Raw genomic sequence first — 26,382 nt, 5'->3', positions numbered from 1 at the left:
TGTATGTTTTTGATCCCCCTTATTTTACATAAACGGTAAGATATCACATATATTCACCTATGTAAAATCTCAATGGGAATCTTCAAAATATTTTTAAATGACAACCTTAATTTTCTGATGCATATAATTTTATAATGGACTTTGGATCGGATGATTCCTGGCTCCTGGAAGATTCTCCCAATTATTTTTCAGTTTCCATTTGCATGAATATCCATCCATCCATCCCCAGGGTACCTGGTAGGTCCAAGGTACTCTCTTTTGCTTTTTCAGCAAACGCACTGTCAAAGTTCAAAGTTGGAGGTGATAGGGCTAAAAACAGCCATCTCCCTGCACAAAATAAACACAAAATAATAGCTTGTCTTGCTGATTTCTTTCACTCTCTCCTTTAGTAGAAGCAGTGACATCTGATGATTACTGCTGAGGGCAACGGAGCACAGGAAACAATTAATTCAGTGCCTGGTATGTGCTGAGCAAGTGCACGCTGTGGCTCCCTCACCCTTCCCACCACGCTGGTAGGTGAGGATTATCATCCACTCCTTCGGGTAAGATAGCGAGGCTCAGAGAGGAAAGTTTGCTTACGGTCCCATGATGCAATAGTGGGGGAGTCAGGATTTGAAGTTGAAAATGTTTCCTAGGCCCACACTTCTCCCTCCTTACTATCTTGCCCTCCGAAATTTTAAAAGTGCTGAAAAGTCCAGAAATTTTAGAGCAACACGTGGGGAATATAGTCTGATGTATGCCAAAGCCTTAGTACGCGACTCCAGAGGAGTGGGGGCAAGGCACTTAACCCCTGGTTTGGTGGCCGTGACACTAGGCTTTCCTGTAGAGCGTGTCAGCTTAGAATCCAGGTTTGTCGCCACGTCTGGTCAGCACCTGCACTCACTTTGAGACGAAAAAGTGGGTTAGCTGCCTGCTAACCAGGACTCGGGGTGTGCCTAGAGCTAGTACCTACTCACCTATCTTCACCTGATGTAAAAGAGGATAACCTGCATCTCACTCCCTGCACCTTATTTTTATCTCCAGCTCATAAAATTTCAAAATTAGCTTATACAGGAAAAAAATCGTATTTTCAATTATATCTCTAAACTACTACGGGGAAGGGCTCCTTTCTGTTTTCCTTATTTTTCACCCCTCTCGGTTTCTCCAGAAGCAGGAGGGCTCTGGCCGTGGCAGTTGCCATCCGGGTAAACCGGCAGACTCCGAGGTCTCAAACCTCACTGCTTTCAGCACCTGAAGATGATGTTCGGCTGATATTTTTCTTCCCACTTCCCAAATTGGAAAACTAAGGCAGAAAGGGCAGAAGGAAGAGTTCTCGGCGGCCACCAAGGCCGTCCCTCTGAAGAAGGGCTCCCTAGAACGGGTCTGTGTGCAGGTGCACATGGGCCAAGCGGCAGGTGATGGGGAGCAAGGAAGAGGAGAGGGGCCTCCCATCCCTGCTGGGCTCGAGGCCCCCAAAACACTGAGCGAACCGATGCGAGCAGCCAAGGAGCCATTTCATTCAGTAGATACTGTTGGTGGCAGCAAAGCAGCACGGGGACCCGGGAATCCCCCCACGGCGGGGCGGGTGGGACAGTCACGTCCCACCAGCTGCTTCAGCACAGGATGCCATCCCCGGCGCGACGTCCCTCCCACCTCCAGAAATAGTCAACATCTGCCGAAAGACAGCCCCGTTAGCAAAATTCCCCACTCCTGAGGATCCCTGGTTGGGTGTCTCCTGGGCCTGCTGCGCACTTCCCTCCTGCCTGCCCGTGACACGCGCTCCCCTCGGCCCATTGGAGCGAGCCGGATGGCCCGGCCGTGTGCAACCCCGGGCGGCTGTGCCCCCCCCCCCCCCCCCCCCCCCCCCCCCCGGCCCCTGCCTCCCCAGGAGCACCAAGCCTCAGCTATCACACTCCTGTCAACCGGATGGGAGACCAGCCCCCGAGCTGCTGACGCCTCCTGCAAGGCCAGGGCCTGCCGGGCCGGCTTCCCGGGGCCTGCAGGGGGGAGAGGGCCTTCGGGCTGGAGGTCGGCCCCGGAGCCCCGGCCCCCCGCTCCAGCCCCGGCCCCCCTCGGCCCTCTGCTGCAGGCGGTGGACGGGCTCCGAGGGCGGCCGTTCCAGATGTCAGGAACCCGCGCCCAGGTGGGAGCCCTGTATGGCTTTAATTCCTCAGTAGAGACCTCTGTCCCGTCAAGCAGCGACATATGACTTGCTACTCATTTGCTCCCGCGTTTCCACGTCAGTGGCAGTTGTGGAAGGGCTGCTGGCTCCCCGTCCGCCCCGCACGCTAGGATCCCTACCCGTCTCAGACCGAGGGCCGCCGAGGAGGATTGCACACCCGGTGAGGCGGGCCTCGGAGATGGCACAGCGCAGGGCCGAGGAGCAGGCTCCCAGGCCTTGAGGGGGCTGGGAACTCGGAAGGGCAGGCGGGGACGTGCCAAATGTTTCGGGGGAGCCGGGCAGCCGGGGCTGGGTGATCAGCTCCACGAGGAGGCCGGGGGTGCGGGGGGAGGCCGGCGGGTGGGGGTCTAGGCCCCGCAGCTGCCACCCCCTCCGAGCTCCTGTGACCTTGGGCAAGTCACCAGATCCAAGTCATCTGGATCCTTCTTCCTGGGTTCTAAAATGAGGGCAGGCGGCTTCCAGCCTCCGGGAGGGAGGGAAGTGCTCACTGACGTGTGCACAGATGACAGATTCCACCCGAAGCCCCCGAGTCGCGGTGATCTTCGTGGAGCCGGGCTGTGCTCTGGCTCCGCCATAACCATTTTTACTTGTTTGAAAGGAGGAGGCCTGTCACAGCCCAGGGTGCCACCAACGGGGGAGAAGAAGTCTCCCTCCTCCCCCCTTCTTTGTAATCGACAGCAAATTCATAAAACAAAGAGGCTTTTTTATTTCATTTTGTCAATAAACCTGGCAATGGAAATACCAATTTGAACAGCAATTTTCCCCCTGGTCTGAGCTGAAATTGGCTCTGGATGAATTGGTTTTCAGTCTTTACATGTAAATTCCCTGCACACCCCTCGCTCTTCCAGGCAGTCCTGGGACATTCCCCCGCTACGCTGCCGCTGTTCCGTCCAAACCTCTGGTTCCTGGAAACAGCACGCTCTTACACGGCAACGACCCCCGTGCCTCCTGCTCCAAGGCCCAGTCACAGAAGGGGTGCTGCTGCCAGGGGCTGGGAAAACCTTCAGGTCTCACATGGCCCCGCGGACGAGGGGAGCCGCAGCCTGTCCAGGCTTGGTGGAGCGAGGGCCCAGGGCAGAGATGCCCTGGGCACTCCCCTGGCCTGCATCCCCCTTTCACTTCCAGAAACACTCACTGGATCCCAGCTAAGCCCAAGACCAAATCATAGGGTCAGGTTCTAGGAGGTTCTAAACAAATCTGAGACTGATGTCATCATAGAACAGGGTTGTCACAGTTAGCAAATCAAAACACACACAAAAAAATTTGAGTATAACTATGCTCTTAATTTTATTTGAGATATACTTATGTCGAAAAATTATTCATTGTTCATTTGAAATTCAAATTTAACTGAGTCCCTGTACAGAAGAGCCTTAGCCTCCTCCTCCCTCACATTATTATAAATCAGATACATAGGTTTTAGGGATGCCAACCATTTGCCCCTCGTGATGCTGAAGTCGAAAGGCCAAAATGGTCCAGGCTTTTTAGAGAGACAGATGGAACTTCTAGTTCCAGCTCTGCCATCCAGCAACTGTATTATCTTGAGGTCAGTTCATTTCTTTAGGCCTTAATTTATTCATCTGAGACATGTGAACAACAAATAGTCTCTACCTCACAAAGGTGAGGATTGCATGGATTAGACAACACATATATAATATTTTTAGAGCCGTGCCTGGCACACAGTAAGCGTTCGGCAAGTTCTTATAACTGATGTTTAAAGTTTTCACGTATAGGGATCCCTGGGTGGCTCAGTGGTTTAGCACCTGCCTTCGGCCCAGGGCATCGTCCTGGGATCCTGGGATCAAGTCCCACATCGGGCTCCCTGTATGGAGCCTGCTTCTCCCTCTGCCTGTGTCTCTGCCTCTCTTTCTCCCTCTCTGTCTCTCATGAATAAATAAAGTCTTTAATAAAATAAATAAATAAATAAATAAAGTTTTCACGTATAAATCAGGTTTCAAACAGTATAGTAACATGAAGCAAATGGGTAAACCATCAGTCACAAACATTTTTCTCAGACCTGATACTTAATTTTGATATCCGTGAAAGGTATTACCATTCCTTCCTGTAGGTGAAGGTTACGTATATTTATAGAACCTATTGCGATGAAATGACAAAGTTGGAGGCTTGGGAAAAAAAATGTTTTGATTCTCAGGTCAGTATTTTTTCTAAGCGTATTTCAATTCTCTGGTGCCAGCCCTCGAGTGGATTATTATGGGAGGTGTAAGATGATATGGAGTTACTCCCGAAACCGAAGTACGGGACACTGCCTTGCTGCTTCAACTGAACTTTGGAGTCTAGTTCTTTCCCTTATTCTCCTCCTAGGGGGGGAAAGAGAAGTTGACCCAGTTAGGAACAGCGTGAGGTGCCTGAGCACACTGACAAGATACACATCTGCAAATTATAGGCTCAAATTATAGGTTCGTGGTGTGGGCATATGGGGCAGCTTGCCCCAGCTCGGGACAGTCTGGGTTCTCTCCTTCATTCCACAGGGCTTTGGCTGTTGAAACGAGTCAGAACTCTCCCTCAGCTTCCATTCCTGAAGAAATTCATTCTCCGCAGTTGTCTAGACCCACCCATATCTTGGGTTGAGGTTAAAATCTAAAGTAGTTCCGGGCACCCCAAGGGGATTAAGATCCCCTCTCTTCCCAGGTTCTAAATCTCCCTGCACTAGCAGAAATTGGATATGCTGCCTTAGTTTCTCCGATGGCTGAGAACAGAGGCCCCCAGAAGGGGGCACGCAGAAGATGGGCAGTTAGGCCCCTCCTGAAGGCCAGCACAGTGGTGGCCACTTCGTTCGCCAAGGCAGGGGGATGGTCCACGGTGACGGTGGATGCATTCGGTGCTAGTACAAAGCATGCTGCGACTTCCAGGGACAACACCTACTCTGTCTACTTTCTCGATGTTGGGAAGGTCTTGCTTTGATCACCCTACTATTCTTCACATTTTAAACTCCCCCAGCAGCAGTGATGGGTGAATGATACATTAACTTACAAAAAAGGACAAACAGCAGAGCATGAGAAAGTCCCAATTCCTAATATATATATATATATATATATATATATATATATATATATATTACAGTCATTCTGCAGCTGATAGGAATCCATATCTAAAACCCAATGGCCAGTTCCCTGTCCTAAGTTTTCAGCCTAAGACATTCTCAAGAATTCTCTCTAACTTCCTTTTTGAATAATCTAAAATGCTGCAGGTTCATCTTTTTTACGTTCCCAGCCCTACTTCTAATCAATTTTCTTTCACACTTTCCCGTCCTCCAGATAAATCAAATGCCAATTTATCTTCTTCTTCCTTATTTTCTGCCTCCTTTCATTTCATCTCTGCTCGTCACTAATCAGCTCGTGCAAGCATCCACATGTACATTCCGTGTACATTTGATAGTTCTTGTTTGCAGCAAGGAGCGTTACCTCAAATTCGTCAAATACCCAAGCGATAAGGAAGCGCGCTATTAACTGCAAGGAAACAAAGTAAAATATTTAAGGCAATTAGAGAACAATTCAAACTAGTAATACGATTAATGACTAATAAAGTGTCTATGCAGCTCTACAAGGGCACAAAGAACAGAACACCCTGAATCTTCTTCGATCTTCACAATATGTGATCTAACCTGATAATAGAGAAAACAGAATGGTGGAGAGGAGTGAAAATGGCATTTATCGTCGAATAGATTAGGTTTGAATTGCAACTCCGCCAGCTAATGCATTGCATGGTACCTGGCCAGCAGGACGCAGGCTCACTTTCCTCAGTTCCAAAATGGGATCAAGAATAACCGAGATGCAAGAGTTTGTGATCATTAGTACGGATGCATATAGAATGTCTTGTTCATGGTTGGTGGCTTATTATGATCCTCATTTAATGATTTAATGTATCAGGAAACAGAGACCCAAAGAATTTTACAAGCTTGTTTGAGGTCGTATGACTAGTAAGTGGCACAGCTGGGATTGAAATGAGGCTTTTATGAATTAAAACCTCTGTGTGGCCCATCACATCATGACCAGAGACTTTAGTTCAGTGCTTCTCAGGACCTACTGTACACACCAATCACCGAGAATCTTGTTAAAATGTAGATCTTAATATGAGATTCTCTGCAATTCTGCACTTTCACAAGCTCTGTCCCAGATGATGCTTACCCTGTAGGTCCACACTTTGATAGCAAAGACATAAAGTGAGTACTAACCAGAATTTAGGAGTACCCCAGGGTGATGCAGGTGGGCCTGTAAGAATTGAGGCTTTTATGTCTGACTCTGGGTTTCAGCTCAGGTCATGATCTCAGGGTCATGGCATCAAGCCCCATGTAGGGCTCCAATGCTCAACGGGGAGTCTGCTTGAGATTCTCTCTCCTGCTCCCTCTGCCCACCCCTCCCCCCCAAAAATAAGTAAATAAATATTTAAAAAAAGAATTGAGGTTTTTAGTGCTAGCGATAAAGATAGAATGCAAAGGTGGCAACCATTTATTCAATGTGTGGAGTGCTCGTCAGGTGCATGACTAAGAGTCAAGTGCCCAGGATATAAAGATGAACCAGATATGCTGAGAAGCACATACGTTAACAACAACTTCAGTGGATGGGCCTAATGTATTTGGACACCGGAGGGAGATCCACACGATAAGAGAGAAACTCGGGGCATGTGTGTGCAAATGTAGAATAAGGACAGATGATGGAGAACGCTGATCAACTCCTCAAGGGCCTATAACCTCCATCCAAGCCCACATGGAGCCCACCGTAGGTTCGAAAACAAGGCCAAGTTTAAATCTGGGTTGAAATAGGATGGAAACCAAGGATGCCCACCCCCGGGCTATTGTAGAAAGCAGAGGTGAGCTGTTGTGGGCTTAGCTTTGATAGAAACTGAGGCAACGAAGAATGAAATAGAACTCTAGGACACACTGAGGAGAACCACGTTGCAGGGAGCACTGGACTTTAAACTCTGAGTGATGCCTGGGCTCCATTATAGCTCTGCCTCATGGGAGCCATTTCTGAGCTTCCGCCTTTTCATCCATAAAATACCGACCATCTATTTCAGGGACCGCTGGGAGGATTAAATAAGATAATGCACGTGGATGCCTTTGAAAACTCTGAAGCACTATATAAATTAAGGAGCTATTATTATTAAGTTTCTCATACAGTATCTGACACATTATCACTGAATTAATTAAGTAATGAAAGAACAGAATTTAATGAATGCTTGGCTATGAAGAATGAAGAAGAGGAAAAAAACCAAAGGTGATCTCAAAATGTCCAGAGTTCTAGAATAAGAAAATAGTTGCACTGTGTTTGATGGGACTGGGGAAAGGGAATCCACGGGGGAATGAGACGGGAGGGGGGTTGGTAAATCTTATGAGAGACTTGGCCTTGATAAGGCTGAGAGTCCCAGAAGCAGGACATTTCTCTGACTCTCAAAAGCAATCTAGGATTTCTAATATAACTTCAGGTAATTTTTATCATCGCAACACCACCCATCGTCATTTGGTGCCCAGCTGGTTGGCCTTGGACTAGGTTTTGCTAAGCGTTTGTCACCTCACCTATAAAATAGACATACAGATAATACCTGCCTCAAAGGAATGCTGTGATGACTACGACTTATAATACTTATAAAGCTCTTCAGCCAGCACGTGGCACGTTCTGGGTTCTTCATAACACCTCCCCCCCCCCACCCTGTTGCTACTGTCATCATTGTTATTATTAGGGTCATGTGTGGAACCCAGAGTGGGGCTTGAACTCACAACCCTGAGATCAAGATCTGAACTGAGATCAAGAATCAGACACTTAACCCACTGGGCCACCCAGGAGCCCCAGTTATAGTGACGTTTAAAACGGAAAACAGAGAGACACAGAAACAGCATGGGTCCAGATCAAAACACAAAGAGCGTTGAAGCTATAGGGACCCCAAAGATCATGGGTCCAGGTCTTCCCTATCCACGCTTCTATCATTTACAAATGAGGAAACTGAGGCCCACAGACGAGGCTAATGATCAATATGATTTCTTTGGGAGAGTTCCCATTGATACCAGGGTGCAAAAAATCTCCAGGCAACTAAGAGAGAAAAAAGTATCTACGGAAAGCACTGATTTGTGAGCTTGCTCCATGGTTAAGGCCATTCTTTTCATCTACGGGGAAGTATATTCCTTCCATGCTGGACTATTAATTAAAATTCAGCGATGCTAATTTTACTGCCAACTTAGGAGATTCTTATTACATTTATTTTCCAGGTAATTGCTGCTTGTACAGGAGTTCAAATAGATGTCTTTTTTAGATGGTGCAATAGATCAGAATTATAATAGTTAAATTCCTCACCCTTCATTTTGCTCCCTCCGATTCTGAAGCCTGCTTACTCAAATACCAAGAGCGCCCTCCCTCCTTCTCTCTCTCCTTCCCTCTCCTGTGCGCTTGGGTGCCTTAGTCTATCCTGTGTTCTCTCTCTCTCTCTCTCAATGATAAGATCTACAGAGGCGTGGATCAGCAAAATAGAGTTTCTGTTTTCTTTTTCGCCATTTTATCCAACCATTTCCCCTCCGAGGAAGAACCAAAAGTAATCTTTTACATAGGTGTGGAAAGAGATACCAAGCACTTCTTCTTCCACCACCATTTTTATGCTGATTTCTATCCCCACTTTCCAGATGAATAAATTGATACTCAGAGGAATAATCTCCCCGATGTTACACAGCTAATACAAAAAGGCAGATTCCAGTTCCACCTCCTTTTTTTTTTTTTTTTTTTTTTTAAGCTTGGCTAGGAAAAAAATCCAGGAAAAAAATTGTAATATGCTGTGTACTCCAAAACAGAAAGAAAGAGATGGTGGTAGGGAGCCACTTCCCTCTTCAGGAAGAAGGAAAAGGCATCTGGGTGGGAGCCATGGAGGCAGGTGGCACTCCTCAAGTCCTGTCCCAAAGCAGAGGCCCTCTTTCTCCCTCTGTGTGTCCCTGGGCCTCTTACGGTGGGAAGGTTTCCTTCTCCCTTCTCCATGACATTGAGTTCCGTGAAGATGCCCCGGAAGGATGAGGCCACACTGGAAGGCACTTTTCAGGAGGAAGCAGCAGGTGCCTGAGTCCAGGCACAAACCAGCTTCATAGCTGTGAGCTTTAGTGCTCTTGAGATGCTTGGATCTTCCAGCCCGAGTACCAATTAACTATATGCTGGGGAAGGAGGTGGTTGACAGGAAGAAGCATATATTAATTTTAAAATCTCAATTCCAGTTGTCTTTAACTGTATCCTTATTATGTGCCAAGCATGATACTAAGAGCTTCCCATGCTTCATCTCCGTTTGCCCCAATAACCTTGTAAATTGGGGACAATTATTATAATTGGATCTATTTTATGAGTGAAAAATGTGAGTCTCAATAAATTAAGTGTAACCAGTGTGAGGTCATGTCACTAAAAATCGCCAGGGCCACCTGGGTGTCTCTGACTCCAAAGCCCCTCACTCTGAGTGGCTCCGCAGACTACCCGCCTGGATGTCGTGGGTTGTCTAAATCTTCGGTCCCACAGAGTAGTATTAGGGGAGCAGGGAAGGGAAGTATTGTGACTATCACAGTGGTACCCACACGAAAAGTTTGCGTCTCGAGGGAGGTGTGTATGCTTACCTGACAGGGACCACAAGGAAACATTAGCTTGTCTAATTTATATTTTGATGCCACCCTTTGAAAGTACGTACGTATGAGTTTTATAATACAAATAACACATTAGTACAATAGTACATACATAATCCATAAAGAAATAAATATAGGACCTTTCGCAAATTTATTTTACAGATTGGGATCAAACATATTCTTTGTCTTGAGATCTAGTATTGTAGACCCTTAGAGTTGGGAAGGAAGTTTAGAGGACCTCTATTCTGTCTGCTTCCACGCGCCCTGGCTGGGCTTTCCAGGATTAACCTCCAACCTTCGGCTGAGAGCTCTGGGTTTGTAGCTTTTTGGGTGGTTTTTTGTTTTGTTTTGTTTTGTTTTTGTTTCTTGCCACTATTTCATAGATATGGTCACTTTAAGCTCTTCTTTTCTATGTATCCCAACTTGAGGCTGTGCAATCTGCTGACTCGGCGAACACAGACGGGGACCCAGGTACGGAACATGGACTTTCAGGTGAAGGGGGCCCCAGGATTGGCCAACGTGGTGGTGAGCAGACGTATGTGGGAAACCAGCCAGAAGTCATCAGGAGACAGACCCATCCCACACCCCAACACACGAGTCCCTGTGGTGGTGAGAGCGCGTCCATCCTGAGGCTGCTAGCCGGCAGACTTAGCTTGGAGAGCTGCTCTTCTCTTCTGATCTCAGCCCCTCCCCATTAGTTTTCCTTCCTGTGGTTCTGAATTGCAGAAGTCTTCAATCAGCACCACTGAGCGGGCTCTTCTGGAAGAAAACTGTCTTGCACCTGGCTTCTAGGAAACCTGACCTAAAACACTACACATCAGAATCATCTGAGGAAGTTTATAAAAATATCTCTACCTAGACCTAAACTCCTTCACCTACTGAGTCAGGATCAACAGATACTTCATGCGTGAGGGACAGGCAGGTATATGTCTTAGACCCTAGTAGGTATATCTCAGGCATCACTTCTCTCTCAATTTTATTTTGAAAATTTCAAGTGTATAGAAATAATGAAAGAATAATATAATAATAAACACCTACATACTCCCCATCTAGATGCACCAATTATTAACATTTTCCTTCCATTCTCTCTCTCTTCCTCTCTCCTGCCATATCAAAAATCATTTGCAAGTAAATTATAAACGTTATGACACTCCATTCTTAAATACTTCAAACATGCGTCTTCCAAAAATAAAGACATTCTATATAACCCCTAAAAAGTTAGTATTATTGGCTAATATCACCAAAGTATACTATCCATATTTAACATGCACACTCTTTTTAAGGTCAAGTGTTGAGATATTCTCAACTATGGATACCATAGAAGTTCAGAAAAGGGAAATAGCCCTATGGGTTGAAGAGCAAGGAGAAATCTTCAAGCAGGAAGTAAGATGTGTTTGTTTTTTAAAGATTTTGTTTATTTATTCATGAGAGACACAGAGAGAGGGACCCAGAGACACAGGCCGAGGGAGAAGCAGGCTCCCTGTGGGGAGACTGATGTGGAACTCGATCCCAGGACCCCGAGATCACGCCCTGAGCAGAAGGCAGACGCTCAACCACTGAGCCATCCAGGTGTCCTTGAAGCAGGATTTGAATTGGACTTTGGAGAACTGATATTAGTAAAGAGGAGAATGAAGAAACACTAAAAAGAGGTAAATAAATATATGCAGAGGTACAGAAATGAAAACCAATATGGCTTTTGGCGGGGGGAAATAACTGAGCAGACCCACAGTCCATGGAGTGTAGTAGAGAGAAGCTGTGTAGGCCACATGGAATCAGAGCACAGAGAGATTTGCAATTTAAGCAATCAAAGAAATGGTTGCCACATACCAAGAAATTTTAAATGTGTCTGGCCTTTAAGAGTCATATCCGGTTTTTAGAATGTATTCAGATGTAAAAGAGGAAGAACAATGTTTAAAGACTTAGAGTCAAATTTCTTTTTTTCTTTTTTTAAGATTTAATTTATTTATTCATGAGGGACACAGAGAGGCAGAGACACAGCAGAGGGAGAAGCAGGCTGATGCGGACCTCAGTCCCTGGACTCCGGGATCACGACCTGAGCCAAAGGCAGATGCTCAACCCCGGAGCTACCAGGTGCCCTAGAGTCAAAATTTCACTGGGAAATTAATTGGTGATTAAAATCCATTCAACTCACATATTCATTCTACAAACATTTTCTGAGTTCCTATTATTTTCCAGATACCAATCTAAGCAAAGAGAAGTCTTGAAAAGGACAGACAAGGTCCCTGCTTTCCTAAACCTCAGGAGTGTGTGTGTGTGTGTGTGTGTGTGTGTGTGTGTGTTACATGTCCGGTGGGAAGGGCCAGGAATCATTCGATAGTTAAATAAGTAAATGAACAACAAAAGATTCGGTTGACAGTGATACGGTTAAAATAAGAAAAAAATTGAAAGAAACCAATTAATAGTGATTGGGGCCTGGTTCAAATTAGGTATTCAGGAAAAGCAGTATTTAAAGCACTGTTTGCTGGAGCCGGCCACCATTCAAAAGAACAGATTGCTAAGATTTCCGCTATTTGGGGAGCTGTTTGACATTACATTGGTAGCTTTAAGTAGGCCATGGCAAAATATCTACACAAATTGGCAAATGCTACAAATCATGGCTTCTTTCTTCCAGAGAGTGAGCAGGCTGTCAAACATTTGCCAGGGTACCACTGCATCTAAGCTACAGCCTAAATGGCAGAGAAACAGCAGTGTGGAGATCCAGAAGAGGATATGCTAGGGTATCAGAGCAAAGGCTCTACAATGTAGAATAAGCTTGGCATATTTGAGGAACACAAAGAAGGCTAAAGTTTGGTGACACTGGAGAGAGAGAGCAGCACAGGAGAGGGATGGAGATAGGCTGAAACTGAATCACGTGGGACCATGTAGGCCTGTCACGACATTGGAGCTTTTTTTCTGAATGTGACGGGGAGTCATGGGTAGATCTTAAGCATTAGGCTAGCGTAATTTGAATTATGTTTTTAAAAGATCACCTTGGTTGTGAGAGAATGGTTGGGAGGAAGGGAAGAGTGACAGCAAAGAGCTCAGCTAGGAGTTTAGTGCTTACAAAGCAATGAGTGTGCAAGGTTATTCACTGAAGACAGCGTGGTGTCACAGCAAAATACTGGAACCAGCCGAACTGTCCATTAATAGCAAAGGAAGTGGAGTGATAATGGTCTTTGCATATAATGCGACTGCTCAACTGTTGTTTTTTTTAAAAAAAAAAAAAGATTTTTTAAAATTTAAGATTAACAAAATATCTCTAAGATATATTATTAAATGAAAAAGAAGCTGATGCAAACCAGATTGTAAAGGATGCTGCGCTTTTATGTAAAATGGGGGGCAGGGTACAAACGAGACTTTGTTGGGATTTGTATGTAAATACGTTGCAAATTACCTAAAAGTGGTTATAAGAAACTGCTAATAGGTCAAAGCATATGCAATTATCATTTTGGAGGTCAAAATAATTTTTAAACATCAGCAATTGCATATGATTTGGCCCAAAAGTTGTTATTTGTGTTGCTGTTTTATTTGATGCTGCTTATAGGCGAGTGAATAGATGCGGTACAGTCTTATGAGGGGCACTTCTTCCTTATGCCCTTTTACGATTTATTAAACTGTGAAAAACTGATCTCTTGTTCCCTATTTTAAAATTAGGTAAATGATTGATAGGTAGATGACAGAGCGAGGGAGAGATGAGAGGCTCATGCAAAAGTCCAATAAAAGTTTATGGGACCCGAGACTAGAGTGTGAGAAAAGACAGATTTGGGATGTCATTTTGAAGTAGAGTTGATAGGACTCACTGTTAGATTTGTGTTTGGGGTGATGCAATTAAGAAAAAAGAGGAAGCAAGGAGACGTCCTCACTTAAGCAATTAAATAGAGTTGCTCCAGCAACTAAATCAGTGATGCAATCATCTACAAAGACAGGAAAGATGGGGGCATCGAGACGCTGAGAAATGTTCCACGGAGAGAGCTGTAGACACCCAAGTGGGTGCGCCAATTAGGAAGTGAGACAGCCAAATCTGGGGTCGGGGAGGGGGCTCAGGGCTTTGAGCTCTAAAGTCAAGAGTTCTCTCAACTGTCAGAAGGGAGAGGAGGGTATGTTCAAAGGGGACTCTGCCAACTTCAAGGCTCTTCCTTTTCCCTTTGTCCGGGAACATCACAGAGGCTTGCCCGATAGGTAAACCAAACCGAATGTCAGGGAGAAATGAGTAAACTGAGAAAATCGGAACATGCTTCCTCACATTGAAACGCCCTTGCGCCTACATATCATGTGTCATTCACTCCGTGCGCACTTGCACACATCATCGAGGAAGTCGGGAGGAGAGGTTTTCGAGGGTGGCACCATTGCTCGGGGACCAATCTCGGCTCCCCAGCGACTGGAGGACTGAGTTTCCTGAGTGTCAGATCCTGCACGTCTTCCCACCCGTTCAGTGGGAGGCGCGGAGGCACAAAGTAAGTTCAAACAGGGGCAAACCCGAAATGATTCTACTCCCCCCCCCACAAAACTACCTAATCCAACTGTAAAAAATAACTCAAAGAGAAATGGAACTCGGTGATGGGAGAAGGCAATAAACCGACCTGGGCATATGTGGGACTGAGGATAAAAGAGTAAGTGACAAAAACAAGATAAATGGAAACATGATCAAAATAAAAACTTTTGAGAGATCTAATGTTTGGGATTCTCTGCCTAGGATTCGGGCTCAGTACCCAGCAGGGTTTGAAGTGAGCTTGGCAGTGGGGAATGGAGCAGAGTCTCTGTAGGTTTGCAGAAGGAGCATGAAAACGCAGGCTCTGAACACAACCGCACACACTTATCTTCAGAGAAGATGGTCCCCCGGCGCTTCTGGCGAGTGCCGAGCTGTTAGCCTTGCATCCTCGCTCAATTCTAAAAACGGATAATTAAATTCTATTGCTCTAATGAAATTCCCCCTGTCGTTTACACTGCAGAGTGTACATGGAGCCTTCCGGGAGACCGGGCGGGGGGTGGGGGGTGCCCACCCTAAGCAGGAGCTCATCTACGCAGCACAGAGCAAAACAGAGATGAGTCATTAGCTAATGAGGGTGAGCCCTGAGCGTGACTCGAGTGAAAAATTCAGGCCTGAAACCGGACAAGATGAGATCAAAATATTTTATGTTCTTTAGGTGCGGGGCTGTCCTCACTGAACAAAATCCAGGTAATGGCCACGCGTGTGCTTAGTTTGGTGTTATGAGCATCTGGGTCTTAGTTCGCCCTGGAGAGAAATATGCATAACGGGTAGGCTAACAGCTCTCTTGTCTACTCGGAAATCTTCCAGAAAAAGAGGATAGGACCGTATATAGTAGCATACGTTGTTCTTATACTTACTACTATTATTGGATCCATGACTGACAAGGAGGGAAGATGGTATGAAACACATGCAAAATTTTAAGTACACATATATTTATGAATATACATTTGAGGGTTCTTATGGGACTCCAAAAGTTTGGTGCACTGAAGATTCTTACAGAAAATTTTTAAAAATATTAACTCCTATTTCCTCTTGGAACGTGGGGCCACGAGACCCTCGAGATCACCGTGGTGCTCTTAGGTTGGCCTGCTCCAGTCAGTGAGACAGCACAGGCCCAGGAGAGTCTATTTTTATCATCTGTGTTACCTTCTTATTCCCTTTTTAACAGTGAGAACTTGCCACTGACCCTTGCAGGGAGATCATTAAGCAACAGCAACAATAACAACAAAACCCCAACACCTCTGGGACCAAAGAGGCACCAAAAAATATACATTGATATTATAACCGGAGACAGGAACCTAAGGGGTGTGTGGGGGAGGAATGAATTAAGGGAGCCATCATGACAGTGAAATGCATTATTACCTAGTTATTCAATGCACTCTTGGCTTTTCAGGTGATGAACTTTTCACACCAGAAGTGGGGAAATTAATCAACTTTTCCTCCCCGTATGTCTCTTTGTGTCTTCTTACTGTCTCATCTAATTGTTTTGCACTCAATATGGACATTGTTCTCATTTCAACTTTCCCTGCAAAGCTCGGGCGCCCTTACGTGACCCTGAAACACATTCTCACCTCATCCAGCATAACGTGCCTCTAGTTTCTGCAGCATTTCCTCAAGCAGACATGAATGAGGAAGTTCCTCGGCTTCTTTTATGACAGTCGTGCGATCCCAGAGCCTCACCTCCTGCTTCATCGCGCTAGTACAAACTTCTCAGTTTCCCTTGCTGCCTTCAACAGACTCTCCTGTCCTCTCCCAGGCACCCAGGAGGACCACGAGGTGTCCAAAGCGGTCGGTGACCCCTAGGACGGGACCTCGTGAATTCTTCAAAAATGTCCCATTCCACCTGTAGGGTAATGCCCTTGCTGCAAAAGAGATCACAGATGATTCTCCCTTTGTCTCAAAGATTAACAAGAAAGAGAGAGTTGGGAGAAACCTTCAGGATATATCCAATTTCTGACTATCTCGTGATATACAGACTAAACTTCTGGAAGGCTAAATAAACTTTGTAATTATTACTCAGAGTTTTTCCCATTGTGTAGAATGTGGTCTTCTCTCCTGCGACACAACCCATTTACATGCCTTTAGAATCATCCTGGGAATTTAAGACCTTCTGAACACCAAGCTAACGAAGGCCCTGGCCGTCAACTCTCAGGTTTAAAACCATCTATCTGAGCCCAGTGTTGACATCACTCCTATGTGACAAATTTACAAAGGAAGAGACACAGCCTGGCGCATGAAATATAAGATGATTCTATGTCTTAAGTACTTAAAGCCTATTACCAAAATAGGTGTGCAATGTTGCCGTTATAAATATCATGCTTAACACCTTTTGATTCTTTTTACTCTGAAGTGTCCAACCTATTACGGAACAAAGAAAGACCGTCTTTTAAATCTCGCTCACTTCAGCTTCCTCAGAGATGGATGGGCCCCCTCTGAAGCCCAGTTTCACATAAAAGCACGGCAGTACACTGCTGTAAATCTCTTTTACATCAGCTTTTATGTGAGCCAGGTCTGGGTTGGGCTTCATTATCCCCCTTTTTTTGTTTTGTTTTGGATTTTTTTTTTTTTGACTGAAAAAAAATATGTAGTCTCCGGCAATTCGGATGATCTGCTTTGTAAATAACATGAATGCACTTGGGCTTAGAGAAAACCACTTGGGGCATGTGGAGCCCTAGGTCTGTACTGGTGTGAAGGGATGAGCCATCCGCTCGCGGAGGGGCCTCCTGGGCCATGTCCCTGCAACTGTGCTCCCTCTGGCCCCTGCCAGGTCTCTGGATCACCCTGCTTTGGTCTGCTGAAGCCATTGCTGGCCTTGACTTCTCAAGACCAGGCCCCAAAATGCCTTGCTGAAACCGGGGGGAATCCATACATGTCAACATCTTGAGTCCATCATGTGGTCTCCTCAGGAATGCCCGTAAAAACTTTGAGTTGTATCTTAATGTCAGCAGCTGTTAGAAGTCGTGATTCTCTGATGCGACCACATGTGTACTTCTTGAGCTGTGCCTGGACAAATGCAGCCTTTTAACCACTAGTTACAGGATCTGAATTAGATTTTAATCAACTCCAATTCAGCTAGAACGAAGGGTGTCATCGTGCAGAGTGCAATGGAACGAGCGAAGGTCCCGGTTGGTTGGCTGTGTGGTTTGGGCAGGTCAGTTTCTCTGAGCTGCTGCTTCCTTGTTCCTAAAGGAGGGGCTGTTACAGATAATCTTAGAGGTTTTGTCCGATTCTGTATGTTTCTCTGGGACTGTGGTTCGGGGATCACGGGGTGCCCTATCACAGAGGAGAGGAACTGCCAGTCCTTGACTGGGTTTTATCTGGCTTAGGGTAGCATAGCTTGGATCCCTGACAATTGAGTCCGGAAAATGTTTACTTTCCAGATAGCTGTCCTGTCCAGAACAAAACTTCAGATGAGTTAAAGATTAACTGGAGCCGAGGATCTTTTTTCTAGCAATAATGTAATGTCATAAAGTACTCTGCTGGGATTAAAATGGTGGACTAGATCAACACTCATTTGCTTCCAGTTTCCTCTAAAAAAAAACAATTGAAATATAACTACAGATGTGTAAAAAGAAATAAAATATTACTAATATGGAATAGCTATGAGAAGAGAGGCTTGGATATGGGGGTGTCATTCACAAGCAGGCATTTTAATGCATTTCTCAGAGACAGGAAGCAGAGCTGAATAATGAAGCGGGTACAGAAGATTACCTGCATCCTGCAGGCAGCTGCGAGGTGAGGTGTCTCCATCCTGCCCCACGGAACCCTGTGAGGTTCTGAGCTGGGAAAGGGCAGGCATCCTGGAGGGAGGGAATGAAAAGTCAGTCTGAAAATACAGGAGGATAAAAATGTTTGCTGAGGAAGTCAAACACGTTGCAGAAAGTGAAGGCTTTTAGTTCAGCACGTTGACACTCTTTGTTGGGGTCTGCCTCTTACGCCCCAGAGCCCACAGTCAGAATTCCCAATTATTCTCTTAAGTATCACTATGTAAATAAGGATTGCTTGGCATGGGGGAACCAGGAGCAGGAAAGACAAAGGCTTAGACAAACAAACAGGAAAAACAAAAAACCTGCAAGATGAGGCATGATTTTAAAACCAGAAGAGAACTTTCATCATCGTCACCATCGCATCATCATTATCACTGATGGATTGGAGAAGATACTTTCCCCATTAGGAAAAAGAGAAAAACCGGACGGCGAGCATGGGCTCACGAACGTGAAAAATACAATTGACAGATTTTAAGAGCTATAACTCGAAAACGAAATTAAGAAAATAGCCCAGATATAAAACAAAAAATCAAAGACAAAGAAATTAAAGGGAAATGTAAGAGGTAAGGAGGAGCAGGTCAAAAGATCTAACACCAGCTAAAGTGAGCCTTCGAGAGAGAAAATGGGATAATGGGAAGAGACAATCGTGGACAAAACAATAGATGAGAATTTCCAGAGTTGAAAAATAATGAGTTTTTAGATTTAAAAAAAAAGTTTACATCTACATATGTTTCACTGACAAAAAGAGAATTCTGAAAGCTTTCAGAGGAACAAAATAAAGTTGCCTATGCAGGTATGAGAATCGGGCCCACATCCCGCCTTACTAGCAACCTGCCATGCTTACGATGTTTGAAGGGAATAGAATTTTAATCCAGAGTGCTCACCTGGACAATCAACCAGCTGTAAGGGTAGAAACTCACTCTTACAAATGTAGGGGCTAGAAAACTTTACTTCTAAACCAACTTTGGGGGGAAAATTGTTTGAGAGTGTACTCCATAATCCCAGAAGAGGAAAATGTGATGCAGGAAACAGGATCTCCTTTAAGGGAATGGCAGAGGCCATGTCGTAACACCTGCTATGTGAAGCCTAAAAAGCCACGCACAGAGTTTGGAGTAGCATGGATCCCCAGGATGGAGGTGAGCAGGGAACAGTGGAGACTTCTGAGGGTAGATGGTGTAACTGAGAGTTTGAAAAACATTTAAAGCCCCTACAAAGGCAATGGTACAAGAGAAAGGTAATTATTCCTCATGAAAAAAATATTGTATCAGATATTCATGTTCTAAATAAGAGGCAATGTAAAGTGAGGCATGATTCTAAGCAAATGATAGGGTATGAGAAAAGAGAATCTATTTGACTTTGAATCGAGGAATAGTCTCCTCGAGAGGACACCCATAGAGAAGAAAATATAATCTCAGCCCTCTCCTTGGCCAGAGATTGAATAATATTTTTCATGGTCACAATAATTTAAATGTTATTTATTAGTTTTCAACTTTTAAAGAAAACCCATGTAGGGGTGTGTGTGTGTGTGTGTGTAGGGAGAAACAGAAGCCTTTCTTGTGCTGCAGACCAGAATATAAATGATGTATCAGCCTTGTCAACAAGACAGAAAGGAACATGATATAGAAGGGGAAGTAAAGGAAAAATAGAGAGTTAAGGTATTCGTGGCCTCCTCTTAATCAGAGAATATTAAAAAAAAAATACTGTCAAAAGGCAGTGCTGTTTTTATACAAGGGTTTAAGTCTATTTAAGTAATTTTCAATGCAACTAAATGGGATCATTTTTGAAAACAGTAATGAAAATTTAAATATTAACAGGACATGTGTGTATGAGAAAGAGAAGCAATAATAACCTAAATTTTCATCATTTGTGTAAGAAGTAAACTAATAGTGACCAAAATGGGTAAATCAAGAAATCTAGCTTTAAGCTCACTTCCTAGGTTGGAACATGGTCTCGACCTTAACCCCACAGCACAATCATGGATGTCTGGGCCCCACCCCGGAGATTCTGATATCATTCCTGCGGGGTGACGCTGGAGCTCCGAGATGTTTTTAAGTCCCCGAGTGAATAAAGTGCAGCGCAGACTGAGAGCCCCGGCCCCAGAGGGCCTAGAATAGGGCCCCTAGTAAGGCGGTGGGGAAGGGGCCACGCTCTACTGTTCGGTTTATTACCATATGCACAGACTATCTTCACAGAAATTGACTTTACAGCCTTAAAAGTGGATTTGAAAACAGGGCGCATCACTAAGGTATCAAAAGCAGGTGAGTCAGGATTCAGAGCATTGTAGGCTCCGGGGCTCTAGGGTTGAGAATGCCTTGGGTGTCCTCTTGTTCTTCCTCCTTCCTTGAGAGAAGAGGATACTGGGGTCCAGAGAGGCTGAGCAATAGGCTGCTTGCCTCGGGTTAGGGGCCTAGTTAGAAGTGCGGGCAGGACTCATAGGTGCCCGCAGACGTCTCCCAAGATCTAAGCATCCTCTCCCTTCTCCTTCTAGTTTCACCTTTATCCTTCCCCCGCAAATGTGGTCTCTGTGTCCTATCTTCCTCTTTTCATTTTCCCGACTCCCTGCCTCTGAACCGCACTGTCAAGAAAACACAGAGGAGGAGGTAGGTGTTAGGGAACAAGACTCCATCTCCCTGAACTGGAATGGGCTTTCTCGTTGTTAATGTGGGTGGGCTTCATCCGCATGAGGCCACGTTCCCTTTCAGAATAAACTAAATTATCCTGCATTTGACGTCTGCTTGGCCTTCAGCGGCCTTGACTTGCCCGTGAGCCTCCGTGGAGAGATGGTTCTTCATCGCAGCTGCAAAGACACCTCCCCTTCAGAGAAGGAAGCTGAGTGAGGGGCTCGCCCGATGTTCCACATCCCGTTACGGAGAAGCTGATTTTACTTCTTTCCTGGCTGTTTCAGCTCTGTGTTTCTTCTTTCCCCTTAGATCAATGTGAAGGACGCATAGATCTCCACCCTTCTTCCCACAGCCATGGAGAAATATGGCAGGGCCAGCGACAAAGGTAAGAGATTTATAGACCCCACGAGATCCCAATTAATACAAACCAGAGGGACTGCTCTCTGCCTGCCACTTCTGAGGACCCTGGACGTGCAGCCACATCCTCTCGTAAAGCACAGCATGTTGACACTGGAAATAAACTATCAGTAAAGGTGCTCAGAAAATGCTTTATATGTATTCCTGAGCCATATTCTGTATTTAAACTCCAGCTTTTTAGTATAATTTTAGTCTTGGAACTTAACATTTTTACTGCCTTTTTCTCCAAATAATCAATATTGATTTTACTGTATCTGTTATTATCCTGACAGTAAGATTTATCTTGTTGCTTTGCTTTGCATGAGATGATAGTTCATAGAATGAACATTTATTCCATTCCTTCAGAAAAGCTCCTGGGATAATTATCTTGCCCCATTGGCAAATCTTTCAGCTTGTATTGTATTGAAAAATAATAATTGGCTTTGCCCCCTCATCAGGTTTGAACAGCTTTATTATGATTATGTTTGCTGGGACACTGTGATAGCATCTTTACAGATGTGGGGACTGTTAAGGACTCAGAAACCTGAATCCTTTTAAGGGACATCCCTACCCCCAGCTTCCAAGGACCCCATAGGCTGTGAACGGTGCAAAGTACACTAATGGTCCACTTCTCCGATCCAGGGGCCTACCTTCGGCCCAGATGTACACCATCTGCGGCGGTGGTCATAGACGTGAGCAGGGAGGGGCTAAAGATAATGCTGGCACCAGGGAAACTAATCTTCATACTCTTATGCTCACTGTGGCTTGTGCACTAGAATAGTTCACAATATTCAGGCTAAACTTCAGAGGGAGCCGCAAGATGTGGTGGAGAGAGAATGAAGACATGGGAAGTCCGTGAGCCTGGGACCTACTCTCTACTAGCTAAGTGGCCCTCAACAAATTACCTGACCTCTCTGAGCCTCTGAGGCCTGACTTACTCAGAACAATAGCACAGAACAGGCCTATTGGTTGTGTTTGTGCATAAATAAATAACATTATGTATAGTGGTTCATAAATGTAGTTGTATACAAATAGTATGTGTTTGTATGATACAAAAATGTAGGAGTTCACGCAACTCGTCCAGAAGCAACAGAGTCGTAGGAACATCTACTTATTCATTCCCTCCTTACTTTATTCGCTCAACAAATATTTATTGAGCACTTGCTGTGTGTATCAGGCTCGGTGCCTGGTGTAAGAATTCCAAGAGGGGATAAAATACAATCCTGCTCACGGATCTTACGGTTGGTTGCAAACACAGACATTGGCCCATTAGTCCCCCAAACGAAAGAAATGTCAGCTGCGGTGAGGTCTGTGGGAGCAGGTATGGGGAGCTGTGAAAGCTTATCATAGGGCTGTCACCCTACGAGGTGGCGCCCCAGCAGAAGATTGAAGGAAGGGGGAAGGTAGCTACTCACTCAGATGGAGGGAAAAGCATTCCAGGCCAAGGGAACAGCAGGACAAAGGAAGCCCACAGCAGTTCCCATGAGGCCCAAAGAGGAGGCCCAAGTGGCAATGTTTGTCCTGGATTATAGGCTTGTGGATTATTTGTGTTTTCTTCTTCAAAATTTCTTTGCTGTGAAGAAAAAGGCGAATAAATAGCCACCGGAGGTAAAGATGGGAATGAGATGACACGTGGCAAGGTGAAGGGCCAGTTGCCAGCAGAGGATGAAGAAGGTGAGCAGAGGGGAGAAGTTGGGGGGCAGCGGCACGGAGGGGGGTGCCCCGTGTGTGTCACAGGGCGGCCGGGGCATTGACAGGCACGGGGATGGACACATTATGTTTATCAAGAAGGGAAAGCTAAACAAATAGAAACCAAAAAAAAAAAACCAAGTTGTACGATGAAAACTCACAGTGGGCTGGGCCTGGGGCTATCCCACGTGTGACCTCGAGCATTTCCTAAACTGCGGCAATCCTCTTCTCCCAAGAAACCACACAGGCCGGCACACGGAGCTCTCCTTGTCGGGGGCCCGTGTCCGCCTGCCACATTCCCTCCTCCCCAGCCGCCCCCCCCACCCCGGAGCTGGGCCAGACGCGGCAGAGGCCCGTGGCAGGTGCTCCTTGGGTGCGGGATCTGGGGATCGGGCTCTAGAGCAGTCCTCAGCACGGGCTTCCGGACGCGGGCCCAGCGCTCGGACCCGCCGCCCCAGCTGACCTGCCAGGAGACGGAGAGTCTGACCCCGACACTCAATTAGCAGAACAGACGGTGTATAACGTATGCTTGACACTGATATGATTTAACGTTAATAACTGGTTTTCAAATATTTATTACAATGGCTGTTTTAATAAATATTTCATGAACGCTATTTTTTTTTTTCAGAAAACCCTCTGTTGCCAGCGTTGCTGCCTTAATTTGCCTTAATGAGGATTTTTTAAAATGCAGTGATAAATTGCTTTCCTGCCAGCGTACAGGAGGTGAAGAGGGCTCTTCTGGAAGATCCGTCATCTGGGGCAGCGAACCCAGGAAACGCTGAAGAACCAGCCAAAATAAAAGAAAAAAAATCCCCGAAGAAGGACCGACAGCTGTTGTGCGCGGCTCCTAAGAGGACAGGACCCAGCCTAGACTGGGGGCCCCGCGAGATGGGGAAGCACTTCCAGGACAGACAAGGTCACAGAGCCCTTGAACAGGTGCCTGAGGACCCTGGGACCTCCGGGAAGTCCTGGGGAACGGCCAAGCCCAGCGAGAATCCGGCCTGGGCTGGTGCTGGAAGGGGGCGAAGCCGTTCTGGGGCCTCGCAGCCTGACCAAGAAGCGTCCCAGGGCTCGAGAGAGGCAGCAATGGAAGGGGGGGGGTCCCTGTCTTCCTTGGCCCCGCCCCGCTGGAACCCCGGGGGACCCCACGAACCCCCCCGGGTGTCTGCCTCTGTGCTCACCTGCGGGAAGTACCCACCTGCGGGCTTCGCCTTGCTTTCTGCCCCGCTCCCCACCAACCTACTGCAAACCCTATTCCTCGAAGACATATTGGGCTCCCTGTCCTCTGGAATATCACCGAAATCGGGACACCTGTCACCCTCCACGTGAGAGGCGCGTCCCCTGTGCCCCGGAGAGCTCTTAGAGCGATGCCGCATCCTGTCCCCAGGTGGGGGACCCCAGACTCGCCAGCAGCGCCCCAGTGGCATTCCATGGCAGTTGGAATTAGCTGCCTTCCCCAATCCAGGCCCCGGAGCCCAGGCCCCGCTGCCTGGTGACCTATTCCCACTGCTGCCACCAGTTCAACAGCTCTACCAAAGTCCACCCTGACCACATCCCTGAGACCCGCCGGAGTCACCTCTCCTGGCTTCTGCTGAGAGGTGACTTCGCCACTGAGAGCCATTGTCACCCTGCTTCGCCCAAACTCCTGTGCCTTTCTGCCCTGAGACATGGGTTGCCATGTGCCTGCGCAAGGGCGGAAGAGCGACCTTCCCTGCTGGGCAGCCCCAGTCAAACCCCTCCATCCCCTACTTCCCATCCCTAGTGGGGGTGCCTTCTGGAAACGTGCCTGTTCCTTCCAGCTGTGCCTCTCTGAGCATCGCACCCCCCCCCCCCCCGCAGCCGTTTCACTTCCCTAGCCCCTGTCTGAGCCCAGGGCTCCGGCCTTCTGCATTTTATCCCTGGCCTCTGGGGCCTTCACTGACCACAGACGTTAGCTTTAATCGTGTTCAGAGACGTTGTTCCTTAATGATTATGCTCTTCCTGTCATGGCCTCTCCTGGAGGGCCACCGGGGGGGCCTGGCTCCCAGAGACGCTGTCCACACTGTAGTCTACCAGGAAGCCCCTGGAACCTCACAGACCTGTTGTCCCGCATCCCCGATTCACCACCCTTGTAAGGCAGTGGTCTCCGTGGACACACTTAGTGAGAACCTAAGCCTAGAAAAAGGGGAGACAGTTAAGCACAGCAGGCATTTAGGCACCTGCTGCGGGCCACACCACACGCTGCAGGTGCAAAGGAGGAGAAGACGTAGAGGACACAACACGGAATCCCACATACAGTTGTTGAATTCTGCAACATACGTACATGCAGAGGCTGAGTTAGGGGCCCGTAGCCAAGTCCAGAAAGGTGCTGAGGGTGGGACGCAGGGAGCACACATGAACCAAGGCTTGAAGTGACCAAGGTTGGCCAAGCGGGTTCAAGAGGGGGTGGGGCACCTCAGAGAATTGCATGAGCATGAGCACCCATTCTCCTGCTCCAGCGATGAAGTTATTATCTACACAGTTTAGCGTCGACAGAGCATAAAATATGCGTCGGAAAATGCCAGGGGCAAAGCTGGAGTATTGGACAGTAACCACGTCATGGAGGAGCTCATTTACCTTTGTGAGAAGCTCCACGTTATCCCAAAGGTAACAGGAAACAATCGGAGAGTTTCAAAGAGGAATGATACGCCTAGATTCGGGTGTTAAGCCATCACCTTCTCCAGTAGCTCCGGAAAGAGTACTTTTGAGCAGAACAAAATAAGGCAAAAAGCCCAATTGTCAACAACACAGCTCTATACAGACGAGAAAGACCTTAACTAATAATCATACGGCTAATATTTACTGAGTGCTTATTACGTGCCTGATATCATTCAAAGTATTATGTATTCAATGTTCACAGTAGCTCTCCTAGGAAAGCACTATTACAATTTTGATTTTGCAGGAGAGAAAAATAAAGTCCGGGAAGGTCAAGAGCTTGTCCAAGGACATACACAATCAAGGGAGTTGTAGAAAGGACAGGGGAAAGATTGCAGAACGACATAGACGAAGTGCTAAATAAACTGTAAGAGAAGGAATGGGAAGGCAGGGAGTGGTCAAGAGTGATGTCCATTCTCCAGCAGAGGTCACTAGGAGATGGGGCCACTGACAAATATGGTGATTAATTTAGAAAAATAAAATAAAATATAGCAGGAGAAAGATAACAAATTCAGCTTGGAACCTGAGCGTGAGGTGCATGTAGGACATCAAGGCAGCGATGACTTCCAGGCAGATGATGGTAAGACAAAGCCTGCGGGTGGCCTAGGAAAACACTCGGGAGTCACCCTCTCAGAGCTGGGAGCTTATCATGTTCAGAGAAGCCTATTTAAGTGCTGAAAATACGCCTGCCGAAGTCAGTGTAATCTGGGAAATGATTCTGGTTCTCAGTTTTGAGAGTTGATAGAAAGTGACTCTAAAAATACAAAGGCACCAGCCCGGCCTATTATAAATAGCCAGAGTTTCCAGGATCTTGGGCCGCCTCTCCGGCTGACCCAGACAGTGGCTGACCGCCTCACTTATTCCTCTGCAAGTCCTGTTGCTGATCCTTTCTTGTTTGAGAGCAAATGGAGGAGAGAACGCATCACATGGTCAGGTGAGTCAGCGCCAGAGGGGCTGGGCTCATGCTGAATGCCAGCAGCATAGCTTCAGGA

The 26,382-nt window shown here is 46.5% G+C and overlaps 1 protein-coding gene across 6 annotated transcripts; it reads right to left on the bottom strand.

Annotated features, from left to right (window-relative positions):
* Window positions 1-5,246: 5,246 nt before the first annotated feature.
* Window positions 5,247-25,099, bottom strand: LOC144311541 (uncharacterized). 6 transcript variants are annotated; one of them, XR_013377146.1, is made up of 4 exons: window positions 24,640-25,099; window positions 17,956-18,044; window positions 15,816-16,106; window positions 5,247-5,625 (listed from the first exon to the last, which is right to left on the bottom strand). XR_013377146.1 is itself a non-coding variant. In XM_077894207.1 (4 exons), the coding sequence occupies exons 1-3, from the start codon at window positions 24,471-24,473 to the stop codon at window positions 15,955-15,957; spliced, it is 816 nt and encodes a 271-aa protein (XP_077750333.1). In that variant the 5' UTR covers window positions 24,474-25,099; the 3' UTR covers window positions 5,247-5,625; window positions 15,816-15,954. The 6 variants fall into 6 exon arrangements, 5 of the variants coding, with proteins under 5 accessions (XP_077750333.1, XP_077750334.1, XP_077750335.1 ...); XM_077894207.1 differs by having other exon boundaries at window positions 23,899-25,099; XM_077894209.1 differs by lacking the exons at window positions 5,247-5,625; window positions 15,816-16,106; window positions 17,956-18,044 and adding exons at window positions 20,251-20,936; window positions 21,061-21,800; window positions 22,444-22,601 and having other exon boundaries at window positions 23,899-25,099.
* Between the last annotated feature and the right edge of the window lie 1,283 nt (window positions 25,100-26,382).

Source organism: Canis aureus, chromosome 3 (genome assembly GCF_053574225.1).
Source record: "Canis aureus isolate CA01 chromosome 3, VMU_Caureus_v.1.0, whole genome shotgun sequence".
Lineage (NCBI taxonomy): Eukaryota > Metazoa > Chordata > Mammalia > Carnivora > Canidae > Canis > Canis aureus.
This window is presented reverse-complemented; position numbering and strand designations above follow the sequence as displayed.